We start from the raw sequence: 22,567 nt of genomic DNA on the forward strand, positions 1-22,567 counted from the left end.
GATCCGGGATTTAAGGGTGAAATGGGGGTAAAATCGTCGAAAAGTCAATGTATTTATGATATTTCTCGCGACGATTTGTTTTCCCGTATATCAACATATTGTGTCCAGGCCAACTTGTTAATTTATCTACGCTTATCTCGAAAGATACTTGAACGTATATCTTATCAAGTTTTATCTTACGGAATAAGTTGAAATGATGTAAAAAGTGATAACCTAGACGGCGCGTGCGCGGATTACCTCTAGGGACGCGGTTAATTTGAATTTAAGAGTGTTTTGACGTCATGGAATATTCGTTGTTAAAGTAGAATGGAAATATTTTTAAACTTCATTTTAATAACATTATCACGTAAGTGGTACTTAAATATGCTTGGCACTTGAATCTATCACACAAGTATTTCTTAAAACGAATATTTTAAGTATGAGAAACGTATCGTTCTAAAATGATACTTGAATATACTATAAAAGGGGTTGTATAGCGTTGTGGGAGGTCATTCCACAGTTAACTGCGGTAGCTATATTCAATATGCCTAAAGCCCAGTATACATGTCCTACGTGCGCGAAAAGTTTTTCTATCAAATCAAATTTAAATCGGCATGTTAGAGAAGTACACGGTGATAGACATAAGTTTGTCTGTGAAGTATGTAGTAAGAATGTTGCTAGATTAGAGCATTTTAAGAGCCATCAACGAACTCATGACTTGAACGCACCCGACCCTTCCGAACCCATGGACCTGTCTCGCACACCATCACCAATGCAACGTTCGCCAGCATCTTCCCGTACACCATCGCCTAGTTTGCTACAAGACATTCAACTGGAATCTATCCAACCATCTGCATCAGCTTTACCCAACAACCTAACACCATCACCTGTTCCCGCCTCACCAATACTTGATGAAACACCACCAGCATCTCCAAGTATGGTCCAGGCCTTGAATGATACGTTAGCATCTATTCGTTATAATGCCGAAGACTATGATATTGATGCGGGGATGTTTATTGAACGTTACCGAGCCGCTTTCAGTAAATTTCTAATGGAAAGACTCGCCAGTAAACGTGGAATTAAATGGTTCCTACTCGTAAGATCTGTTTATATGAGACCTTTGGGGGGTGCGGAACAAAGTGCGGAAGTGAGACCCTATTTCCGGAGCATTATGCAGACAACATTAACGGCCGATGTAATTGAAAGACAGCTGAATGACTGCATTGAATCAATACAGTCAGCAGCGGAAAACTTTGAAGCGACAGGTATGTACTAAAATTTATAAGTTATATTTTGAACTAAAACATTATATTTTTGATAGGATCGGGTTGGGTTATTGACCGTGTTCTGTATGTAGAATTAAATGTAGCATCTTACCAACCGTTGCGAGGGTCATCGTATATGGAACTACCTAAAAAACTCTCTCAACGTCACGCGATTCTTAATATTAGAAATGAAAATGACGAGAAATGTTTTCTCTGGTCAATTCTCGCTAAACTTCACCCAGTTTCTTGGCTTCATCACCCTAACAGTGTTTCGAAATATACACCTTATGAAAATGAACTTGATACCAGTGATATATCTTTTCCTTTCAAATTAAACGCTACGGAACTTAAAAAATTTGAATTAATGAATAATTTATCAATATCTGTGTTTGGCTTCTCGGGAGATATATTCCCCCTTTACGTAAGCGCTAACAAGTGCGGTAAGGAAAGGGAGGTTGATTTACTATACATCACCGATGAAACTAAGGATATTGACGATGGGAATAGACATTACTGTCTTATACGAGACCTAGGAAAACTGTTACAGCATCTAACAAAAAACAGAAGTACAAGTTATTATTGCAGGTAATTTAGTTTCCAATATATTAGTTTGCAATCTACTAATTATTTTCTGTATTAGAATGTGTCTTCACCGATTCAGCGGTAATAACGCTGAACAGCGACGTGATGCGCATATCGAAGAATGCGCCACCCACGGCGTCCAAAAAACAGTTTTCCCTACCAAGAAGAAGACGCTTTATTTTGATAAATATGAGTGGACGGAAAAAGTAAAAATAAAAATTATTTAATTTAACTCTTAATGAAATGAAATTATTAGGTGCAGTATGTATTTTACGCCGATTTTGAAGCAATCCTACCGAGAGTTCAAGGATGTGATCTAGATCCCGATTTAAATACCAGCAGAGTAAACATGCACATCAGCTGCGCGTATTCGTGGGTGCTTGTTGGACCTAACGGTAAGTTATTTGTCAAAATTCCCTTTTAGATATATTATAAGAGAATACTTATAGGTGTACCTGTTTGAACCGATTGCTATCGAGGTCAAGATGCAACTCGAAGATTTCTGGAGTCTATTCTGGAATTAGAGACGCAGTTGATGGAACTCATTGAGACCAATGTACCAATGATTATAACCCCGGAGGAGGAGGAACAGTTTCAAGCTGCTACGCTTTGCTACATTTGTCAGAAGCCGCTAAATCAGGGAAATATGCCCGCTGGTCGAGATCATTGTCATTTCACTGGTAAATATAGGGGGCCTGCGCATAACCTCTGTAATCTTCAAAAGAAAGTTCCAGAATTTATCCCTGTTTTCCTTCATAACCTTAGCAGGTGATTTTATTAAGTTAATTAACCAGGAAATAAACCTAATAATAATAAATCTTCATAGATATTATTATGTCAGGAGATTGGTCATTTTAAGGAACAGACACTTGACTGTATTCCTTCCACTAGCGAAAATTATTTTTCACTCAAACTAGGTTAAATATATTTAATTATGAATTTAACCTAACAGTAATTTTATTATTATTTTTAGGGAGATTTAGGTTTTTAGACTCTTATCGATTTCTAAGCGATAGCCTCGATGCTCTAGTATCTAATCTCGTTTTGGAAGGAGCCAGTAAATTTCAGATTGTTAAGAAATATTTTGAAAGTGATAAAGTTCAACTGCTTTTGCGGAAGGGAGTCTACCCGTACGAGTATATGGACGATGAAAAGAAATTTGACGAGACGATGCTGCCACCTAGAGAAGCGTTTTTCAGTTCATTGAAAAATCAAAATATTTTAGAATCTGATTATTTACACGCCCAAAATGTTTGGACAGCGTTTAATATTCAAACATTAGGTAAAATTACTATAGTATAAATATTTCCAATCTCTTAACCTCGGTTTTCGTAGGGGAATACACCGACCTCTATGTGAAAAGCGATGCGTTGCTCTTAGCCGACGTTTTTGAAAATTTTAGAACATTATCTATAACTCATTATAAACTAGATCCCGCTCACGCTTACACCGCACCAGGTTTAGCCTGGCAAGCAGCTTTGAAGATGACCGATGTTCGCCTCGATCTCATACTTGATATAGATCAACACTTATTTATTGAAAAGGGTAATGCTTTTTGATATTTTAAATATTATTGTATTTACATTGAATTTTTAGGAATTCGAGGCGGTGTTTCAATGATCTCAACTCGCTATTCTGAAGCGAATAACAAATATATGCCCGACACATATGATTCGTCTAAAGAGAGCAGTTATATATGCTATTTAGGTAATTAAAATTTTTTTTAAATAATTTATTTTATTTTAATTATTTTAATTTTAATTATATTAATTAACTAAATTTAACTTAATTGAAGATGCTAATAATTTGTACGGTGCTGTTATGTGTGAACCACTACCGCTAGGCAACTTCCAGTGGGTTCAGGAGGATGATTTGCAAACACTGTGAAAATATTCTGAGTATTCCCAATAACGTTGAAAACGGATACATTTTAGAGGTAAATAACAAGTGTTATAATTATTGAATTATATTTTTAAAGAATTGTTTCCTTTGCAGGTGGATCTTGAATATCCTCCAGAGTTGCATGACTTACATAACGATCTCCCAGTAGCGGCCGAATCTAAAGTTATTACACATGATATGCTATCTCCATACTCCAAAGATCTCTTAGGAAAATTAAATATTAAGGAGAATCAAAGTCTACCAAAACTTCTTCCTAATTTAAATAATAAAGAGAAATACATAGTACATTACCGCAATTTAAAATATTATGTAGAATTAGGTTTGAAAATAACCAAGGTTCATCGAGCTCTAACCTTCACTCAAGGAAAATGGTTAGAAAAATATGTTAGATTCAACACTGAACAGAGGAAATTATCCAAGAGTTCATTTGAAAAGAATTTCTGGAAACTTATGGTTAACTCTGTTTTCGGGTAAATCAATTTAAATAATTTATTGCTGTTTTTTTCCTTACTTCATTTAATTCTTTAGAAAAACAATCGAAAATTTACGGAAGCATATAAATTTCGAGTTGATTCATAAACCAGAAAGAATGTTAAAAGTTACAAGTTCCCCGCAGCTTGAACACTTTACCATCTTTAATGAAGAGTTAGCCGGCGCTCATAAGAAGAGAGCCAAAATTGTTCTTAACCGGCCTATATTTACCGGATTCACCATTCTAAATTTATCCAAGGAGCTCATGTATCGGTTCGATTATGGATTCATAAAAAATACGTACGGGGACAAAGCATCACTATTATTTACAGACACTGGTAATTTAATTTAATATGCATTTTTAATTTAAATAGTACTAATATATAAAATATTTACAGACAGTCTAACGTACAACATTAAGACGGATGATGTTTATAAAGACTTTGAAGTTCATAAAAACCGCTTTGACTTCTCTGATTATCCACCTTCGCATTTCCTTCATTCTAATCAGAATAAAAAAGCTCTCGGTTATTTTAAAGACGAGACAAATTCGCAGTTAATTCAAAGCTTTGTAGGACTTCGTCCAAAGCTTTATTCTATTAAATTGTACGGGGAGTCTAAGACCGCTGAAGAGATAGAAAAGGAGTTGCGATTGGGGAAATCTTTAGAGTCAATTTTAAACCATAAAAAGGTTTGTAAGGGCGTTGCCATGAACGTTATTAGAAACGTCATCCGCCACGAAGACTATGAACGTTGTCTTTTTAATCAAGAAACCATGTCAGCCGAGATGATTCGTATAGCTAGTTTCAAGCATGCACTATTTACTTTAAATACTAGAAAACTTTGTTTATCACCAAATGATGATAAGAGATACATTCTACCCTGCGGGGTTCGTACATTAGCGCACGGTCATAAAGATATTGAAAAATTATAATGAATGCTTGTATTTATGTATATATAAAAAAAACTGCTATTGCTATAAATTGTAAAAAATTATTTTATTGAATACATTTTGCACATGAACTCTTTAATCATTTTATCGTTTACATATTTATCTTTCTTAAACCTAGACACAATGTTATACATTTCTATTCCTTTACACCTGTTTATAGCAAAATATATACAGAATGCTCCACACGTATTACTAGAATTACTCTGTAATTGATTAGAATTAAAAGTTACAGTTTTACTGTTTCGTTCAATAAAGTCATTAAATTTAAAATAATCTGGCGGGTTTCCAAAGGAATCCATGAATTCACAATTTTTATGTTTAGAAAAATATATTAGAACCCAGTGTTCTCCAGGTTCAGCACTCGTATCGGTATTTACAATAAATAGAGAAGGGAATATTTTTACGTATTTAGGTAGCTTGTCAGCCGCGAACACGCCTTGAAATATACTTTTAGTACTTAAATCTTTTTCAAGAATTTTAGTTATCTGTAGCGAATCCATTAATTACTGTAATCGAAAATCACGGTTCGATTTTTATCAATTTCAATCAAATTTTGAAACTCAGCGTAAATTAGAATGGAAATCGTCTCCGGTAACGGTTTTGCAAATTTTAATTCTAATCTCAGGTTACTGTTTTTTACAAGATGCAAGTGATTAGCGTTGTTATTAAGATCCGAGGTTAAATTGTACGCGAATAAACAATTTCCGTTAGGGTAATCTTCCCGACTTATCTGATTCCTTTCATCTACGTTCCACTGATTAGTTTGAATGAAAAGATTGCAATACGCTTGAATATATTGATTCTCCTGAAAGTTTAGAGATAACGCCTTATGAGGGACGCTGCTACCGTCAATGTACAATCCAATGCTTGATAAATCGAAATGTTGAAAGTTGTACGGGGATTTTTTCAAATCTCCTAGAAACGCTTTTTGTTCCACAAACCCGATAACAACTTTCTTGGGTGCTTGTCCGGTAAATAAATGATCTTGCACACTAGCCATAAGACCAGCGGGTATAGAAAATGAGGTGCACTCCGAACGAGTTACAGGATATTTAGCAGTTCCATATTGTAGCGCCTTGGCTTGAGCGAGCGATAGTTCCGGTATCACTTTAACTTTCCTCAGATAAAGGGAAGCTGATAAAATCTCCACTTTACATTTTACGTCGGAATGAACGCAAAAAGCTGCTCTATTTTTATCGAATTTAAATTTCAAATCAACCATATTTAATAAAAAGCGTGGTTGTTGACATAAATCAGTATGGACTACGCCTAACAAGTCAATCGCCCCTTTTTGCGCTAAATTCGCTCGTTTAGAGAAACCATCGTTATCGAAAAATGAATCGAACTTTCCAGGCGTATCCCGATAGAAAAGTGAACTCGTTAAATAACTTTTTTTCGCAGAATCTCCGAACGTTAATAAAGTTTGTATCATACTTTTATAAGCGTAATTTTGACTGGAAGGTGTTACTGATCTTTCATTAAGAAATACGTGGACGTCGCTAAAAAGCGAATGAAGAAACAAATTCTCGGGGGCGATATTGTCGGCTGGAGTTCCGGCGGCCCCACCCGCAACACCTGGAACCGCGGGTTGCGGTAGTTGACCATTATCTTTAGTTACCTTAACTCGATTGTGCAGCAAAGTTTGTGAAAGGTCTATATACGTTTCAGAGTTACCGTTGATAGAAAATGTAATTGATGCGTTATCAACTATATTTGATATTGGATTATACTCAACCCATTCTCCACCAATAATCGAAGATTGTGTCATAGGTACTTGAAACAAATCTAGCTCGGAATTTATACACTCAACTGAGTGCGGGTGTAAAAGGGACATTATGAGAATATATCGGGACGTTTAGGGAACCGTCCTTTCGCTATCCTGCCTGCTGTTGAAACGGCGCTTTTCGACTGAGTTCGTTTCCTTTTATTTCCGGAACCCGTCATTCTTTTAATATGATCCGTAGCTGAAGATGTTAGTCCCATGGCTTCATCAGCTGCTGAAGCTAAAGTTTCCCTTCCAGCGTTAATAGAATGCGATTTAAGCGCTGTTTTAATTGGGACTCCGCTAACAACATCGGTCGCTACTTTCGCTCCGGTACTTAAAAGTTTTTTTCCCAAGTAAGTAGCGCCTTTCTTCAGTAAAGGTACCGCGAATCTAAACGCTGAAGATAATATATTTCCTAGTCCATGTCCTCTTTGCACGGCTAAACCTCTATATACAGGTATTCCACCGAAACCAACCTGGTTTAAATAGTAACTTTCATAATCAGTTCTTGAAGGTGAATATTCAGACCTCATGATGTTAACTGTTCGCTCTCTTAAGCTAGAATGAAGGTGTGTCCTGAATGATTAAAGGTTTATAGTGAAGTCCACATTTTACGGGGTTTAAAATGTAATACAACGTGAGCTTTTCCACTATGAAACTGTATTGGCTCACCTAAATCATCTGTTATATTAATCTCTATAGTCTTAATATTATTACACACGACTGGTAGGTAATGAGGTTGTGAAAATATTTTTGTAGTTGTTTTCCCATTAGACTCGGCTTTATCTTCGACGCTTATGATTCTTAATAGAGATGCTAAACTATCCCCAACAACGCTATTTTCAACCAGATCAGAATAAACGAATAAGGAATGTAACCCAGCGTTCATATCAACTGGGTAGGGGGTTATCATTGAATTTAAAATGGTGAAATCATTATCTCTTCTATCCTTAAAACCTAGTAAAATCGATAGATCGGGGCCAATTACAGCTCTGATTTTCGGTTGCAATTTAACTTTAATTCGATTAGAATAATTTAAATAAGCGAATGTAACTTGTTCTTCTTCTTGGTTGTGGACGTTCATAACATGTAATAGTTCTTCCGGAGTTTTATTTTATCATATTCGAGAGGGTCTTTAACTAGAGGGTTATCAGTCATTTTATCATATTCGAGAGGGTCTTTAATAACCAATAGATTAGGTTTTCGAACGTTATGCCATGTCCGAGGATAGCTTATTTCCGCTAACCCAACTTCGTACTGTTCCTCAAATCTTAACGGTTCAGCTAAATACGTTCGAAATTTACCAACGCTATTATCTTGGTAATATAATGACGAGGAATCTGAAGGTAGCGTTACGTAAAAACTCATTTTAAATCCACTTCTTGTATCCAAGAATTAAATGTAGGGTCGTAATCTTGCCACTTGACATACAATTCTACGCGGCCGTCCGATTTTTTCCTCTTTTTTATTACTTTTTCGATTATGAAGTAACAGTCTTTTAAATCTCGACCAACAATCTGAACCTCCTCTCGATAGAATACTCCTATGGGGTTAGAATTTAAATCCATCAGCTTATATACAGGTGGGTCACGTGGTAGTCTCTCAGCTATTTTAAACAATTCTGTAGTAAAATTCGGGTTATATTTCTTATCGAAAATTGATAAATTTCTACTTATTCTACAAATATCTCCAATTTCACACGCGTATGTTAACGGAGGAGAAAAATTTACCGAACCGTAAAGATTTTTCCATATTTTAGCAGAGTTATCTAGAGTAACTTCCGCGGGTTTACATTTAATTGATCTGTGATAACTATTGTTATAAGCGTTTATAATATCATCTAAAACGTCGATATATTTAAGGGTGTTATTCTGCGTGAAATAGCGATATAAACGAGATTTAAAACTTCTAATGAATCTTTCAATAATGGACGCTTTCATTTCCGATCGGGTAGCGAAAAATTTAATGTTCCTTCGTTGTAATTCACTCTGCACTTCTTGACAGACAAATTCGTTACCATGATCACTTTGAATTCTTTTCGGTTGACGGCCTTTTTCAAAAACGTTACGTAACGCTTCTAAAATTGTTACACCTTTCTTATTTTTAACCGCTACATCCATAGCGTATTTGCTAAATATGTCGATAATACATAATACATAGCGAGATCCTGAATTATATTTAGACAGCTTCTGAAAATCTGCCAAGTCCGCTTGCCACTGTTCGTCAATTCCATAAACAATAGTTCGATTTCGTTTGAATCGTCTTCTAGCAGGTTTATGCAGCGTATATGTATCCTGCTTTATTAGAAATTGTTTTACTTTTTCCAATGAAACCTTTAAGCCTTTATGTCGAGCTGAATTATAGAGCGCTCGAACTCCAGCGAATGACCCTGGGTCTGCGGGGTTAGTATAGATCTGCTCAAGTTCTTTCTCCATATTGGGTAATATTTTGATGTAATGGCATGTAACGCCAAAAAAGGAAATTAAATAATTCTAATATTATAATAACTATGATAATTAATACAGCTATGATAATTTTCGGTGATTTTGAAAATGATTGTGATAAATAGGCTAAAAGTCCTAAAGAGACCGTTTCTGTACAACCTTCCATTGTAGGCTTATACTATGAAATGAGAACAAAATTATCAGGTTAATATATTTTATTTAGTATGTATCCAAGGTCTTAGAGGACTAGGTGAAGATGATGATAACATTGAACTACTTGGTGGTGTATGAAATACAGCGAATGTTTTTAACAGTGTCAATCTTACAGGATTTTTAATTAAACGTTTTGAAATATTTGACTTATGAATGCCCTCGTAAAACTCAGTAACTCCTATAGGATCAATCACTGTTCCAGGCGTTTTTCTCACAGCGTCATACAAAAGATCGATTATATTAGATCCTCCAATCATGTCGTGAACAGCGAAATAAAAGACGCGAACTTTTCCGACATAAAAACCGGTAAACCTTTTTCCTCTTATTTCAAAACAGAACTGGCCGTTAATTTATTTTTACACGCGCAAAAATAACACCTTTTTTAACAGCAACCAAAAACTCACTTTCACGCGCGCGTGCGCTATATAAACATTTGAAAACGAATATAGGTACATGTACTATACAAAATTACGATGTGTACAACCGAACATTCCGCCCGCCTTGAAATAACGAATTTCAAATGAGATAGTAAAAGTCCGAAAAGTTACATTTGCATACATAAATAACCCTTAGTAAACAGTTTGAATACAATTAAAATCAGTCTAGTGGTAACTGGCATAATTTAACTACGGGTCTTTTCAGTGATTTGTCAGAGGTTCTGACAGTTACGACGCGAACTTGATTGTCTTGTCCTGGATGAAGTTCAGTGATTCTTGCCATTCTCCACTTGGTTGGAGGTAAATCTTCATCCTTGAGCAAGACCAAGTCGCCGACTCGTAGATTCGGTTTTGGTGTAGTCCACTTTGGACGTTGTTGAAGGCGAGAGAGGAATTCATTTCGCCAACGGTTCCAAAAGTGCTGCAGTACTTGTTGGCCCAATTGCCAACGTGACAGGCGGTTGACGTTTTCAGAAGTGAGATCGGGTTCGGGTATTGCGGTGAGCGCATCTCCGATTAGGAAATGTCCAGGTGTCAACGCATTGAAGTCGTTTGGATCCGAGCTTAACGCCGTTAAAGGACGTGAATTTAAGCAAGCTTCGATTTGGCAAAGAAGCGTTTGCATTTCTTCAAAGTTTAGAACCATGGTGCCAAGAACTCGTTTCAGATGATACTTGACGGACTTCACCCCGGCTTCCCAGAGGCCTCCAAAATGTGGCGCTGCAGGCGGGTTGAAGTGCCAATTAATTCCTTCGTCTGCGAGCCATCGTGATACTTGATCGTTGTTGTTTGTAGAGACTATGAATTTGATGAATGTTTTCATCTCTCGATCGGCTCCTGTAAAGTTGGTTCCACAGTCGCTGTAAATATCGGCGCATTTTCCTCGTCGAGCAACAAAGCGTTTCAATGCTGCCAGAAATGCTTCGGTGGTCATGTCACTGACAAGTTCAAGATGAATTGATCTTGTGGTAAAGCAAGCGAAGACGGCCATGTATCCCTTAAACCTGAGGTGACTTCGTCCCTTCATTAGTTTAAGGGTAAATGGTCCTGCGTAGTCGACTCCACACTTCAAAAATGGCCGAGCAGGATTTACTCTCGCTGGTGGTAAATCGCCCATAAGTTGCTTTACAGTGACTGCCTGCTGTCGTACACATGAAACACATCTTCTGATATGGAAACGTATGGCATCACGAAGACCGACGATCCAATAACGTTTCTGTAAGACAGAAGTTAGTAGTTGAGCACCTCCGTGAAAATGTTTCTCGTGCTCGTGTTGTATTAGAAGTTCTGTTAATTTGCTCTGTCTCGGTAACAGTGCCGGATGCCTTTGTTCGTATGGTAAGTTGGAGTGGCAAAGTCTGCCACCAACTCTAAGAATCCCATCTTGATCGATGTACGGACGCATCGAAAGGATTTTACTTTTCCGTGGTAATTCTTTGTTTTGTTTAAGGCAAGCTATCTCTTCGTTAAAACTGTTGCTTTGGACGACCCGAATCCAATGGGATAGCGCCTTTTCGTTCTCTTCCTTCGATAAAGGTCCAGTAATCCTCAATTCTGTCGCATTTCGCGAATTGAAGACAAAACGTAGAATGTAGGCGGTGATATGAATGAGTTTTTTAAGCGCTGAAAATTTGGAAAGGAGCATGAAATCCATTTGATGATGTGTTACTAAAGAAATAATTCGTCTTTCCTCGGATAAACATTCATTTGGCTCTGAGAGTTCATGTAGTTCTTGCGTTGTTGCGGCGAAAATAAGGCACTGCGGTCCATGCCACCAGAGACCATGATTTCCCAGTTCGCTAGCGGATATTCCTCGAGAAGCGCAATCTGCAGGGTTGCTGTCTCCTGAAATGTGATGCCATTGCGCTCTCGGTAGTTTCTCGTGGATTTCTGACACTCGATTGGCTACGAACGTTTTCCAACGTTGCGGTGGAGCTTTCAACCAAGCTAGGACGATTGTTGAGTCCGACCAGCAATGAACATCAGCTATATCCAATCTCAATGACTCCCTGATCAGTTGAATCAGAGAAGCCAAAAGTAATGCACCAGATAATTCCAGTCTCGGAAGTGTGATTTGTTTGAGCGGAGCGACTCTTGTTTTCGCGGCGATCAGTTGTATTTTGATTTGTCCGTTGTTATTCACCGTCTTCAGGTATACGGCAGCTGCGTACGCTTTCTCCGATGCGTCACAAAATCCATGCAGGCTAATGTCTGTAGCATTAGCTTGCGAAATGTGCCGTTGAACCGTAATGTTTTCAATTTCTGGTAAATCGGTTCGAAACGACCTCCATTTAGCTTCAAGTGGTTGGGGAAGTTGCTCATCCCAATTCAATTTTAGCTGCCACATTTCCTGTAACATCAGTTTCGCTCGAACGGTTACTGGTGCCAACAGTCCCAGAGGATCGAATATCCTTGCTGTATCCGAAAGAATCGTACGTTTAGAGATTGAACTTCTTGACGCTGGAGAAGTAACCATAAACGAGAAATTATCAGCCGAAGGAGTCCAATATAGGCCGAGAGTCTTGACTGATTCGTCGTTCTCGATGCATAGTGGCTTTTGTAAATCCTTCATGTTGGCTGGTAGTGTATCCAATAATGCAGCTTCATTCGACGCCCATTTCCTTATTTCAAATCCTGCTTGAGATGTAGCTTGAATGATTTCTGACTGAAGTCTTAAAACGTTCTCAATCGATTCGTCTCCTGTCATTAGATCGTCCATGTAGAAGTCATTTTGTAAAGCCGAAGATGCCAACGGAAGTGTCTCTTTCACGTCATGGCCGAGTTGCTTCAAGACTTTAGTTGCTAGGTATGGCGCTGATGCGGTTCCATATGTAACCGTTAGCAAACGGTATTCGAGCAAGGGTTCGTGTGAGTTGTTTCGCCAAACAATTCTTTGAAGATCGGAGTCGTCTGGATGTACTCTAATTTGACGAAACATTTTGGCAAGGTCTGCTTTCATTACAATGCGATGTTGACGAAAGCGAATAAGGAGGTTGACCAAATCATCTTGAAGTTTTGGCCCCACTAGCAGATGATTGTTTAGGGAAACTCCAGTTGTAGATTTGGCAGAGGCGTCGAACACTACACGAACTCTCGTGGTGGTACTGTCTTCTTTGAATACCGCATGATGAGGCACGTAGTAAGATGGATTGGTTTCGATTTTTATTTCATTCGAGGGAATGAGTTCCATATGTCCAAGGGCAATGTATTCCCCCATGAACTTGCGGTACTCCTCATAGAGATTCGGGTTAACACGTAGACGTCGTTCTAAGTGAGAGAATCGACGGATTGCCATTTGTTTAGAATCTCCAAGTTTTGGTGCATCGTTTATCTTTGGTAATCGTACAGTGAATCTTCCTGTAGAGTCACGTGTATGTGATTCTTCAAAGTTCTTTTCACATTGAATTTCTGTTGGAGATAGTATTCTTCGCGGCTGGATGTCTTCTAGCTCCCAAAGATGTTTCAAATCTGCTTCCAATGTACAATGGTGGACCTTTATTTTCGAACTTCTTCCGGCCATCAGCAATGGACCAGAAACTGCCCATCCGAAAAGAGTATTAAAGGCACCTGGAAGACCTTCTTTCCCCTTGCAAATGCCATCTTGTAAGAGCTCTAGATACACGTCAGCACCTAGTAAAATATCCACTTGTCCAGGGCTATGAAAAGTTGGATCAGCAAGTGTTAAGCCTTTCAAGTGTAGACAATTTCCAGGATCGAACGGACTGTTAGGTAAATAATCCGTGACCTTTTTCAGGACGATTGCCTAGACGATGACCTCCGACGTGTTAATGATATTTGACTGAATATTCACCATGACACTGCCTTGAGAGGTGTTCATTCCGGTTGCTCCAATTCCGTCAACTGAGACGTTGAAACGTGTTCGCTTCAATCTTAGTTTCCTCGTGAATTGTTCCGTGATGAAACTGGCTTGAGAACCCGAGTCCAGAAGCGCTCGGGCTGGATAAAGTTGCTCGTCAAGTCCCTTGACTTGGACCATTGCGGTTGCCAAGATAACTTGGGTTGATCCAATTATTTCACGAGATGGGCATGAAACTACACCGGAGGTTGCCTTCGTCTTCGTTAATTCCTTCTCTTGATGTAGAAGTGTGTTATGTCGTGCGTTGCATTTCCTACAATGACCAGATTTGCAGTCATTGCTTTGATGACCGGTTCGTAAGCAATTGAAACACATGGCACTCCTCTTGACCATGTTCCAACGCTCGTCCGAAGATGCATTCAGAAAATTGGTACATTTGTATACAGAGTGTGTTTCGTTGCAAAAGTGACACGTCTCGCTCAGAGCACCATGATGAGCCTTTGTACTCGGTCTCTGATGTAATGGAGGCTTCGACTTGATTGCAGTAGTTGTAGGCGGAGCTGCTGCTAAGGCTCTGGCCCGTTGTTCAAGAAATGTAACGAGATCCACGAAAGTTGGTCTTTCGGTCCCCCTCAGGGAAAGTTCCCATTGTCGGCGAGATTCTGAATCCAGTTTTTCCTTTACAAGATGAAGTAGTATGGAGTCCCAATGTTGTACTGGTTCTTTGAGAACCTTGAGCGCCCTTATGCATTCGGCGGTGGTATCGATGAGCGTTCGTAAAGCGGATGAAGATTCTTGGATGACGTTAGTTTGACTGAAGAGACGTTTTACGTGTGCATCGATGATTTCCCGGGTATTGTTGAACCGATTGTTTAAGATATCCCAAGCTTCCATATAATTAGCGTCAGTTACCGGAATAGATTGAACTAGGAGCGCTGCTTCGTTTCGTAATGATGACTTCAAATACTGAAACTTCTGAGCTCCGGTGAGCGATTCGTTGTTGTGTACGGTGGCCGTGAAGAGATCATGAAATGGAAGCCAATCGACGTAACCACCGCTGAATGATGGAAGTTCCAGCTTAGGTAAACGTACATCACTAGATGGTCTGACTTGTCTCACTGGAATGTTTGCTGCTCTTTCATTTGATTCAGTGACGAGTAGGATTGTCAGATCTTCGAGTCGAGCGACTAGAGGGTTGTATTCATCTTCGTGATCCGCGAAGTCGTCGTCGTCGGGATCGATATTTGCAACTACGGCATCGTGAACCTCATCCAAGTCTTTCGATAGTTTTTCCACCTTGTCTACATACAGCTTCAAGGCGACGTCAGATAGATTCGTTGCTGTTTGACCAACCGCATTTTCAATCCTGGTGATCTGTCCCTTGATAGCTGCTCTTCTTCTCACCAGAACATCCATGATGACTTATGTTGATTCGTTTACGATCGGGATATGATCGATGGTTTAAACGGTTTCCAACGGAGAATCCACGCTAATTTTCACTGTCTCTCACGGAAAGATAGCCGATTCGATGATTAGTTGAGGAACATAATCAAGTTGACGAATGTATCCGGCTCGACGGACCAAAAAATGTCGTGAACAGCGAAATAAAAGACGCGAACTTTTCCGACATAAAAACCGGTAAACCTTTTTCCTCTTATTTCAAAACAGAACTGGCCGTTAATTTATTTTTACACGCGCTAAAATAACACCATTTTTAACAGCAACCAAAAACTCACTTTCACGCGCGCGTGCGCTATATAAACATTTGAAAACGAATATAGGTACATGTACTATACAAAATTACGATGTGTACAACCGAACAAATCACTTGTCCTCGAATAGAAAGCTCTCCTGAGTTAGTCCATCTAATATATCTCGGATCTTCCGTAGTCGCTCGGTATAATGAAATCGCATCACTAACATAAGTTGCAGGTAGAGAATAAGATATTTGCGCGAACCAAGTTTTAGGTCGTTCAGAGTTTTCAATAACGGGAGAGATTTGCTTTTACGTACGTAAGTTAACCGTCGTTGGAGAGTTTGATTGTATAATGCTAATTTCTCTGATTCGTTTAAATCTGGATTATCTAGAATAGATTTCATTTCATCATCGAGTGTCTTCTCTTTTTAAAGTTCAGGTGTTTCTTCTGTTTTGGAAGGTGTATTGTTTTTTAATCTCTCCATTACATCTTCAGGTACTAGAAGCATTTTTCGAGCCATCATCGGTTTATAGCTCGGCTTATTGCACTTCCGGCGACTGAGCTAACGATAAATAGCAGTGGCGCTAATAAAAATGGAAGAAAACCACCCTTTTGTACCAGTATCTTTCGTCGTTTTGATATAGGGTTCTTCTTCGACACGTTTCGTATAACCGCGCTATGTTTCTTTAACCGCTTACGATGACGTTCTGACAGTTCAATTGTTCCGTGCAATACATTTATACAACATTCAACGAGAGCCAATATAGCTTCCTTGCTAGCGTATTTAATAGCTGTCTTTCTTTGATTTAGATTACAGGATGTTAGGAAACGTAGAAAGTCTATGTTTTTCTTAACTCGTTTTGATACATCCATTTAGAGATTTTCTTAGCCTTTCTTAAAGCGCAATGAACAGTTTCGGAATGAAAAGGACAGTCTAATTCAACGTCTTCTAGTTCTGATAATTTAGGACAACCGGTATCTTCGATGTTAGTTACTGGAACACCGAGGAGTGTCGATAATACTGCAGCTTTTTCTAAACCTTTGGTGAAAAACGAAGTCGCTTTTTCCGCTATCTGATTGCAAATGTCACGTCTCGTTCTGTAAGGACGTTCGCCGTCATCCCATCGAAGGTGACAAATGTTATGAGATATCCATCTGCATTGTCTTTTATCTTCGTTTGAAAGCTCTTTGAAAGGGCATGGAGATTTGAAAGTAAACACTTCCGATTCTTCAGTTTCTAATACTACGTAAGCTAATTCTTTAATAATCCACTCTCGATTAACCCTAAAAAAATTCCCTTCTATAATACACTTCATTTTGGAATAAAGACAGCCGATTCTTCACCCGGTATTAAACCTGTTCGTAGTAAATACTGATCTGGGGTGTGAGGTTTCAAGTCAACTAATAAATACCCAAACTTCCGTGACGTAGCTTGTTGAAACGCATCAATAACGTATTTGCTATTGGTTGGAGATATCTGCCTCGCGAGATGATAAATTGTTGATTTATCTCGTGGTGATTTAAAAATAAATAGATAATGAGCAAGTTCTTATTTCTTTTCCGGGGTAATAAAGGTTTTGCATTAAAATTAGTACGGAGGTGTTTCTGTGATGAGATCCACGAATAAATAAATTAGTTACATCTTTATTATTAGATATCTCGCATAACAAATCGTCTAAAATAACTAAATTCCTAATTTGCGGGTTTAATATATTAACATCGAGTAACCCTTCGTGAAACTCGACTGAAGGTGTGTGTTCTAATATTGATTGAAATAGTTTCGGCTGATACTCGGTATAACACCATATTATCCTCTCCGGAGAAGGGGATATACAGGTCTTCTTATATTGAATCAACCGTCCCACCAGGAATGACTTTCCGCATTGGGTGGACCCGGCTACCAGCCCATTCATTGGATGTTGTAAGCTTAAATCCATAATGGTAAATGAAAATCGGAACATTAGTGCAATCAATTTTATTAGTTTTTTAACAAGTTTTTAGCATTGCATATTATTAGTGACATTATATTATTTAAAATTTCTTTCGACAATTCACAGCGAATAGTAAACATTTCAATAATATTTTCACAATCTACCGACATAATTATTTCATAAAAATGCAAATCTACACGCTTAGAATAATCCGTCATGATACAATCATGCTGGAGTTGAGATGGATGATCAATTTGACAGCCATTACACGCTTTCTTCAGAGCTTCGTGTAATTGTTTAATTACAACGTTAGTCATCGCCTCCTTTTTTTCCTTGATTTTCTTTAAACACTTCTGAATCGACTCGTACTGGTCGAGGAAATTCAACCAAGAAGATTGAGCGAAAGCTACCCCCTCTTTAGTCGGTAACAGTTTTCCATAGTTTACTCCATAACCATGGTACATTTGTCTAACATCTAAAACCTTTTGTTGGGCAAATCTATGAACCGAAAACCGTTTGGTTTCAGAACCTGCGAAAACCCACGAAGTTTCAGCTTCGTTATTGAAATAAGCTTCAATGGCATCTTTCTTTGTCCATAGCTCTTGCAGTTCCGCTTCTGTTAGTTTGATACCCTTTGTTAAATCTAATAGACCGCAGTAGATGGTTTCATCTGCATAAACGATTAACCCTTTGTCAGCAGACACAGGAAATGAACAATTCCTATAAAATAAATACATTAAGACAAAGTTAAGAATTATCACTGAGTATTCCTACTTACATTTTAAGGTTCCTCGGAGTCACTTCCAATACAATTCAGATGGTGAACTTTCTAAATATGGTCTTACTATTATACGGTTTTCCCTTTTTATACTCTGAAATTATTTATCTTCGATATCTTATTTATTAAAATGGAGTTTAAAATTAATTCCATTCTACGTATACGCATTTTGAAGTGTATCGCGTTACGTATATTAGAATTTACCCGGTCCTCATACGGAATCACGTGTACAATTACAATACTTGAGAACGATACGTTTCTCATACTTAAACTTTAGATATTCGTTTGAAATACTCGTGAGAAAGTTTCAAGTGTCAAGCATATTTAAGTACTACAATGATATTAAAATGAAGTTTAAAAATATTTCCATTCTACGTCATTTTAACAACGAATATTCCATGACGTCAAAACACTCAAATCCATGTTTTAAATTCAAATTAACCGCGCCCCAATCCGCGCACGTTAACCGCGTCCCATATTCCATGACGTCAAAAAACTCTTAAATTCAAATTAACCGCGTCCCCCGGGTAATCCGCGCACGCGCCGTCTAGGTTATAACTTTTTACATCATTTCAACTTATTCCGTAAGATAAAACTTGATAAGATATACGTTCAAGTATCTTTCGAGATAAGCGTAGATAAATGAACAAGTTGGCCTGGACACAATATGTTGATATACGGGAAAACAAATCGTCGCGAGAAATATCATAAATACATTGACTTTTCGACGATTTTACCCCCATTTCACCCTTAAATCCCGGATCCCGACGATCCCGACGATCCCAATCCCGGGATCGGAGTGTCGCCCTTACTTTCCTTCTACTGAGCTGTTGTCGCATCGCACCAAGAAAAATTCAGGTGGGTAGGACGAGGAGGAGCCATTCCATTGCCGGCACGATCTCCCGATTTTAACCCATGCGATTTTTATCTTTGGGGACATCTCAAAGACTTTACAAAACCGAACGCATGTTTTATAAGCTGCTAAAAATGTCGACTATCTTACAGTTGAGAAGTCATTTTAAAAAATAAGATCATTGGTTGGGGTTGTCGTTAACCTAGCCCTAACGTTTATATTTTTGTATTGAGCGCCCCGAACGCTTGATACTGAATATACGCCATATCACCAAAAGGAGTGCGGTGCAATGGAAACTAACTGTGGTGCATAGTACTACATTGAGGGTGCAATGGATTAGGTGCGTTGAAATGATCAAATTCGAATACGAGGGGGCTGTCGTTAAACTAGCCCCCCCCCCAAAAAAACATTTCGTTATTATTTTAACTAATACCCTTTATATTTCCTTAACGAGTGCGGTGCGATGAAATACCTCTGTAATGCATGGTAGTGCATCATTGGTGCATTCTTTTAGTCACGTTTTAATTATCGAAATCGAAAGTGGGGGGCTGTCGTTAACAGCAAATATTTTATTAAAAGCTTGGAAAGAGCAAATTCAATTATATCTCATAAAGGGGTATGGTGCAATGAGAAATCTCTGTGGTGCATGGTAGTGCATCGTTGGTACATTCGATTAAGCACGTTTAAATTATCAAAATCAAAAGTGGGGGGGGGGGGCTGTCGTTAACTTAGCCCCCCCGGCTAATATTTAAATTTTTTAAAAATTTGGAAAGAGCAAATTCAATTATATCTCATAAAGGGGTATGGTGCAATGATAAATCTCTGTGGTGCATGGTAGTGCATCGTTGGTGCATTCGATTAGTCATGTTTTACTTGTCTAAATCAAAAGTGGGGGGGGGGGCTGTCGTTAACTTAGCCCCCCCAGCAAATATTTTCATTTTTTAAAAATTTGGAAAGAGCAAATTCAATTATATCTCATATAGGGGTATGGTGCAATGCGATATCTCTGCGGTGCATGGTAGTGCATCGTTGATGCAATCGATTAGGCGCGTTTTTATTATCGAAATCGAAAGTGGGGGGGCTGTCGTTAACTTAGCCCCCACATGGATAATTTAAGATTTTTTAAATTTCCCGCCTTTTTTGACGGTGCAATAAAAATTTTGCTGGTGCATGCTGGTACATCATTGGTGCATTCGATTAGAATTGTGGTTTTTATCAATACCGAATATTAGATATTACGGTCATTTTATGTTTTTTTTTAATTTTACGCCTTTCTTGACGGTGTAATAAAATATTTTGGTGGTGCACGATAGTGCACTCTTGGTGCAATAGATTAGGTACTTTATTATTATCAAAATCGAATATGGGGGGGGGGCTGTCGTTAACTTAGCCCCCACTTTGATTTTTGAATTTCCCGCCTTTCCCCGATGGTGCATAAATATTTTTGGTGGTGCACTACGGTGCATGACGGGTGCAATAAGGTGCACTAGCTAATTTTAAAATTGCTTACTTGGGGGGGCTAACTTAATGGAGCCATTAAACCCAACAATTATACAATGAAAAGTTTAAGAATTTTGAAATTTTCTAAATTAAATGCAACATAACTAAATTGTGGAATTTATTACGTGACTGTAAAATTAAAACGTCAATTCATAGAAATAAAGACGGGACCGAAAACGTTACGTATGTAAAAAAAAAGCTTTAAATTTTTTATTTTATTATCTTACGACGTTAGTGTAACTTTGTATAAGAAGAGGAAATTAACTATTTTAAGTTTTAAAATGTATAAGTATAAGACAAAGGAGTTAATGTATATTTTAATTTTTCAGAATTTTTACACATTTTTTTATCGTAGTTGTAATTTATTTCTTGGACGCAATCGTTTAATATTTCTATAAATGTTTTATGGTTATATATATATAAAAATAAATAAATAAAAAATGGTAACAAATCATTTAACTTTCCTCCATTTTTGCAATCCAAAATAGCCTCAAAATTCTATATAAACGTATCCAAAGCATTTGATCGTCTGCCGTTTTCCGTATACAACTAATAATTCTTTCCTATCTTGGTCTGTCCGGAGACTTCTGGCTTTGAATGTCTAGTTACATCACTGCCTGAAGAATTATACTTAAGTGTAACGACGAAATAACATCAAAAGTGATCCGTGTGAATTGTGGACTCCCACAAGGCTCTTCCTTGGCTCCTCTGCTTTACAACTTATGCGTCTGTGATATCCTCGATTATTTTCTGCATTCTAAACTACTTCAATTTGCAAACGATTATTGATTATCAGTTCAATAATTAACTTAAATAGAGCGATTTAGGGTAACTTTCGACCAAAACCTGTTATTTATCAATCATATAATTGATGTTTCATCAAAAACTGAAATCTTAAAGGATGAGCTTTAAAATGAATATTAAAAAATATGTAAATTAAATAACAGCGACTTTAATTATTATTACTATACAGGGTGTCCACTAAAAAATGAACCAGGGCGAATATCTCAAAATCTGTTCTTTCGTTAGTTTTTGGATGACCTCGAAGACATGGCTCAAGGTCATTGAAATTTTTCAACTAAAGACACTCAATCCTGATGAGGATGTGTAGCAAATTTCAGTACTCTAACACGAGTATCTTTAGAGTTATCAGCTCCCGAACCTCGCTTTCGACACGTTATCAACTTAACAAACTTCTTGTTTTTCATCTAGCATTTCTCGGCTTCCTATCGGTCAAATCTGATCAGGTCAAACCTATTTGCACTTACAAAGTCACGTGGAACACTTTTCTAATTGGAACCAACTTTGTAACACTTACGGTTCTCGAGTTAGTTTTTGGATGACCTTGAAGACATTATTCAAGGTCATCGACATTTTCGCAGAAGGTTTCCCCCTACATCTTGTATACGACTTAAAAATTTCAAAATCGTACCTAAAACAGATTTTGAGATATTCGCCCTGGTTCATTTTTAAGTGGACACCCTGTATTAATGGCAACGTACCTTACAGGTATGATAATTGTTACCAATTAAGTGACGGTCCTTACGAGTAACGAACCCTACAAGTGACGTGCCTTAAAAGTGACGGACCCTACAAGTGACGTGCCTTACAAGTGACGAACCATACAAGTGAAGTGCCTTACAAGCGACGTTCCTTACAAGTGACGTGCCTTACAAGTGTTATGCCTTACAAGTGACGAACCTTAAAAGTGAAGAGCCTTACAAGGGACGAACCTTAAAAGTGAAGAACCTTACAAGTCTCATGCTTTACAATGACGTGCCTTATAAGTGACGTTCCTTACAGTCGACGTTCCGTACTTTCCAGCACTAGTGGCGTTCCTTACCTATCTATGGACATAACTAAAGCTTTAAACATATTTGTTTTAAATCAGTAAGGAAATAAAATATATTTTTTAATACACTAAACGCTTTAATATTTAATATTCTAATTATAAAAATTATCAAGCTGCATTAATGAACAA

General features: G+C 37.9%; 2 protein-coding genes and 1 long non-coding RNA gene across 3 annotated transcripts in view; 2 read left to right on the forward strand and 1 right to left on the reverse strand.

Moving 5' to 3' along the window:
* LOC149968681 (uncharacterized) overlaps positions 1-22,567 on the reverse strand; it is a 56,530-nt gene that overhangs the window by 27,268 nt on the left and 6,695 nt on the right. The window lies entirely within an intron of this gene.
* LOC149968683 (uncharacterized) lies at positions 1,592-3,541 on the forward strand. The gene is made up of 6 exons (XM_090156025.1): positions 1,592-1,829; positions 1,885-2,032; positions 2,083-2,188; positions 2,800-3,108; positions 3,162-3,371; positions 3,423-3,541. Exons 1-6 carry the CDS (start codon positions 1,609-1,611, stop codon positions 3,539-3,541), a joined length of 1,113 nt encoding a protein of 370 aa, XP_090012151.1. The 5' UTR covers positions 1,592-1,608.
* On the forward strand, positions 3,496-21,654 carry LOC149968684 (uncharacterized). Its single transcript, XR_016472867.1, has 4 exons — positions 3,496-3,533; positions 3,622-3,762; positions 3,822-4,010; positions 21,616-21,654. It is a non-coding gene; the product is annotated as an uncharacterized LOC149968684 (long non-coding RNA).

This window comes from Leiobunum rupestre, chromosome 1 (assembly GCF_980474605.1).
Source record: "Leiobunum rupestre chromosome 1, qqLeiRupe1.1.hap1, whole genome shotgun sequence".
In the NCBI taxonomy this organism is placed as follows: Eukaryota; Metazoa; Arthropoda; class Arachnida; order Opiliones; family Sclerosomatidae; genus Leiobunum; species Leiobunum rupestre.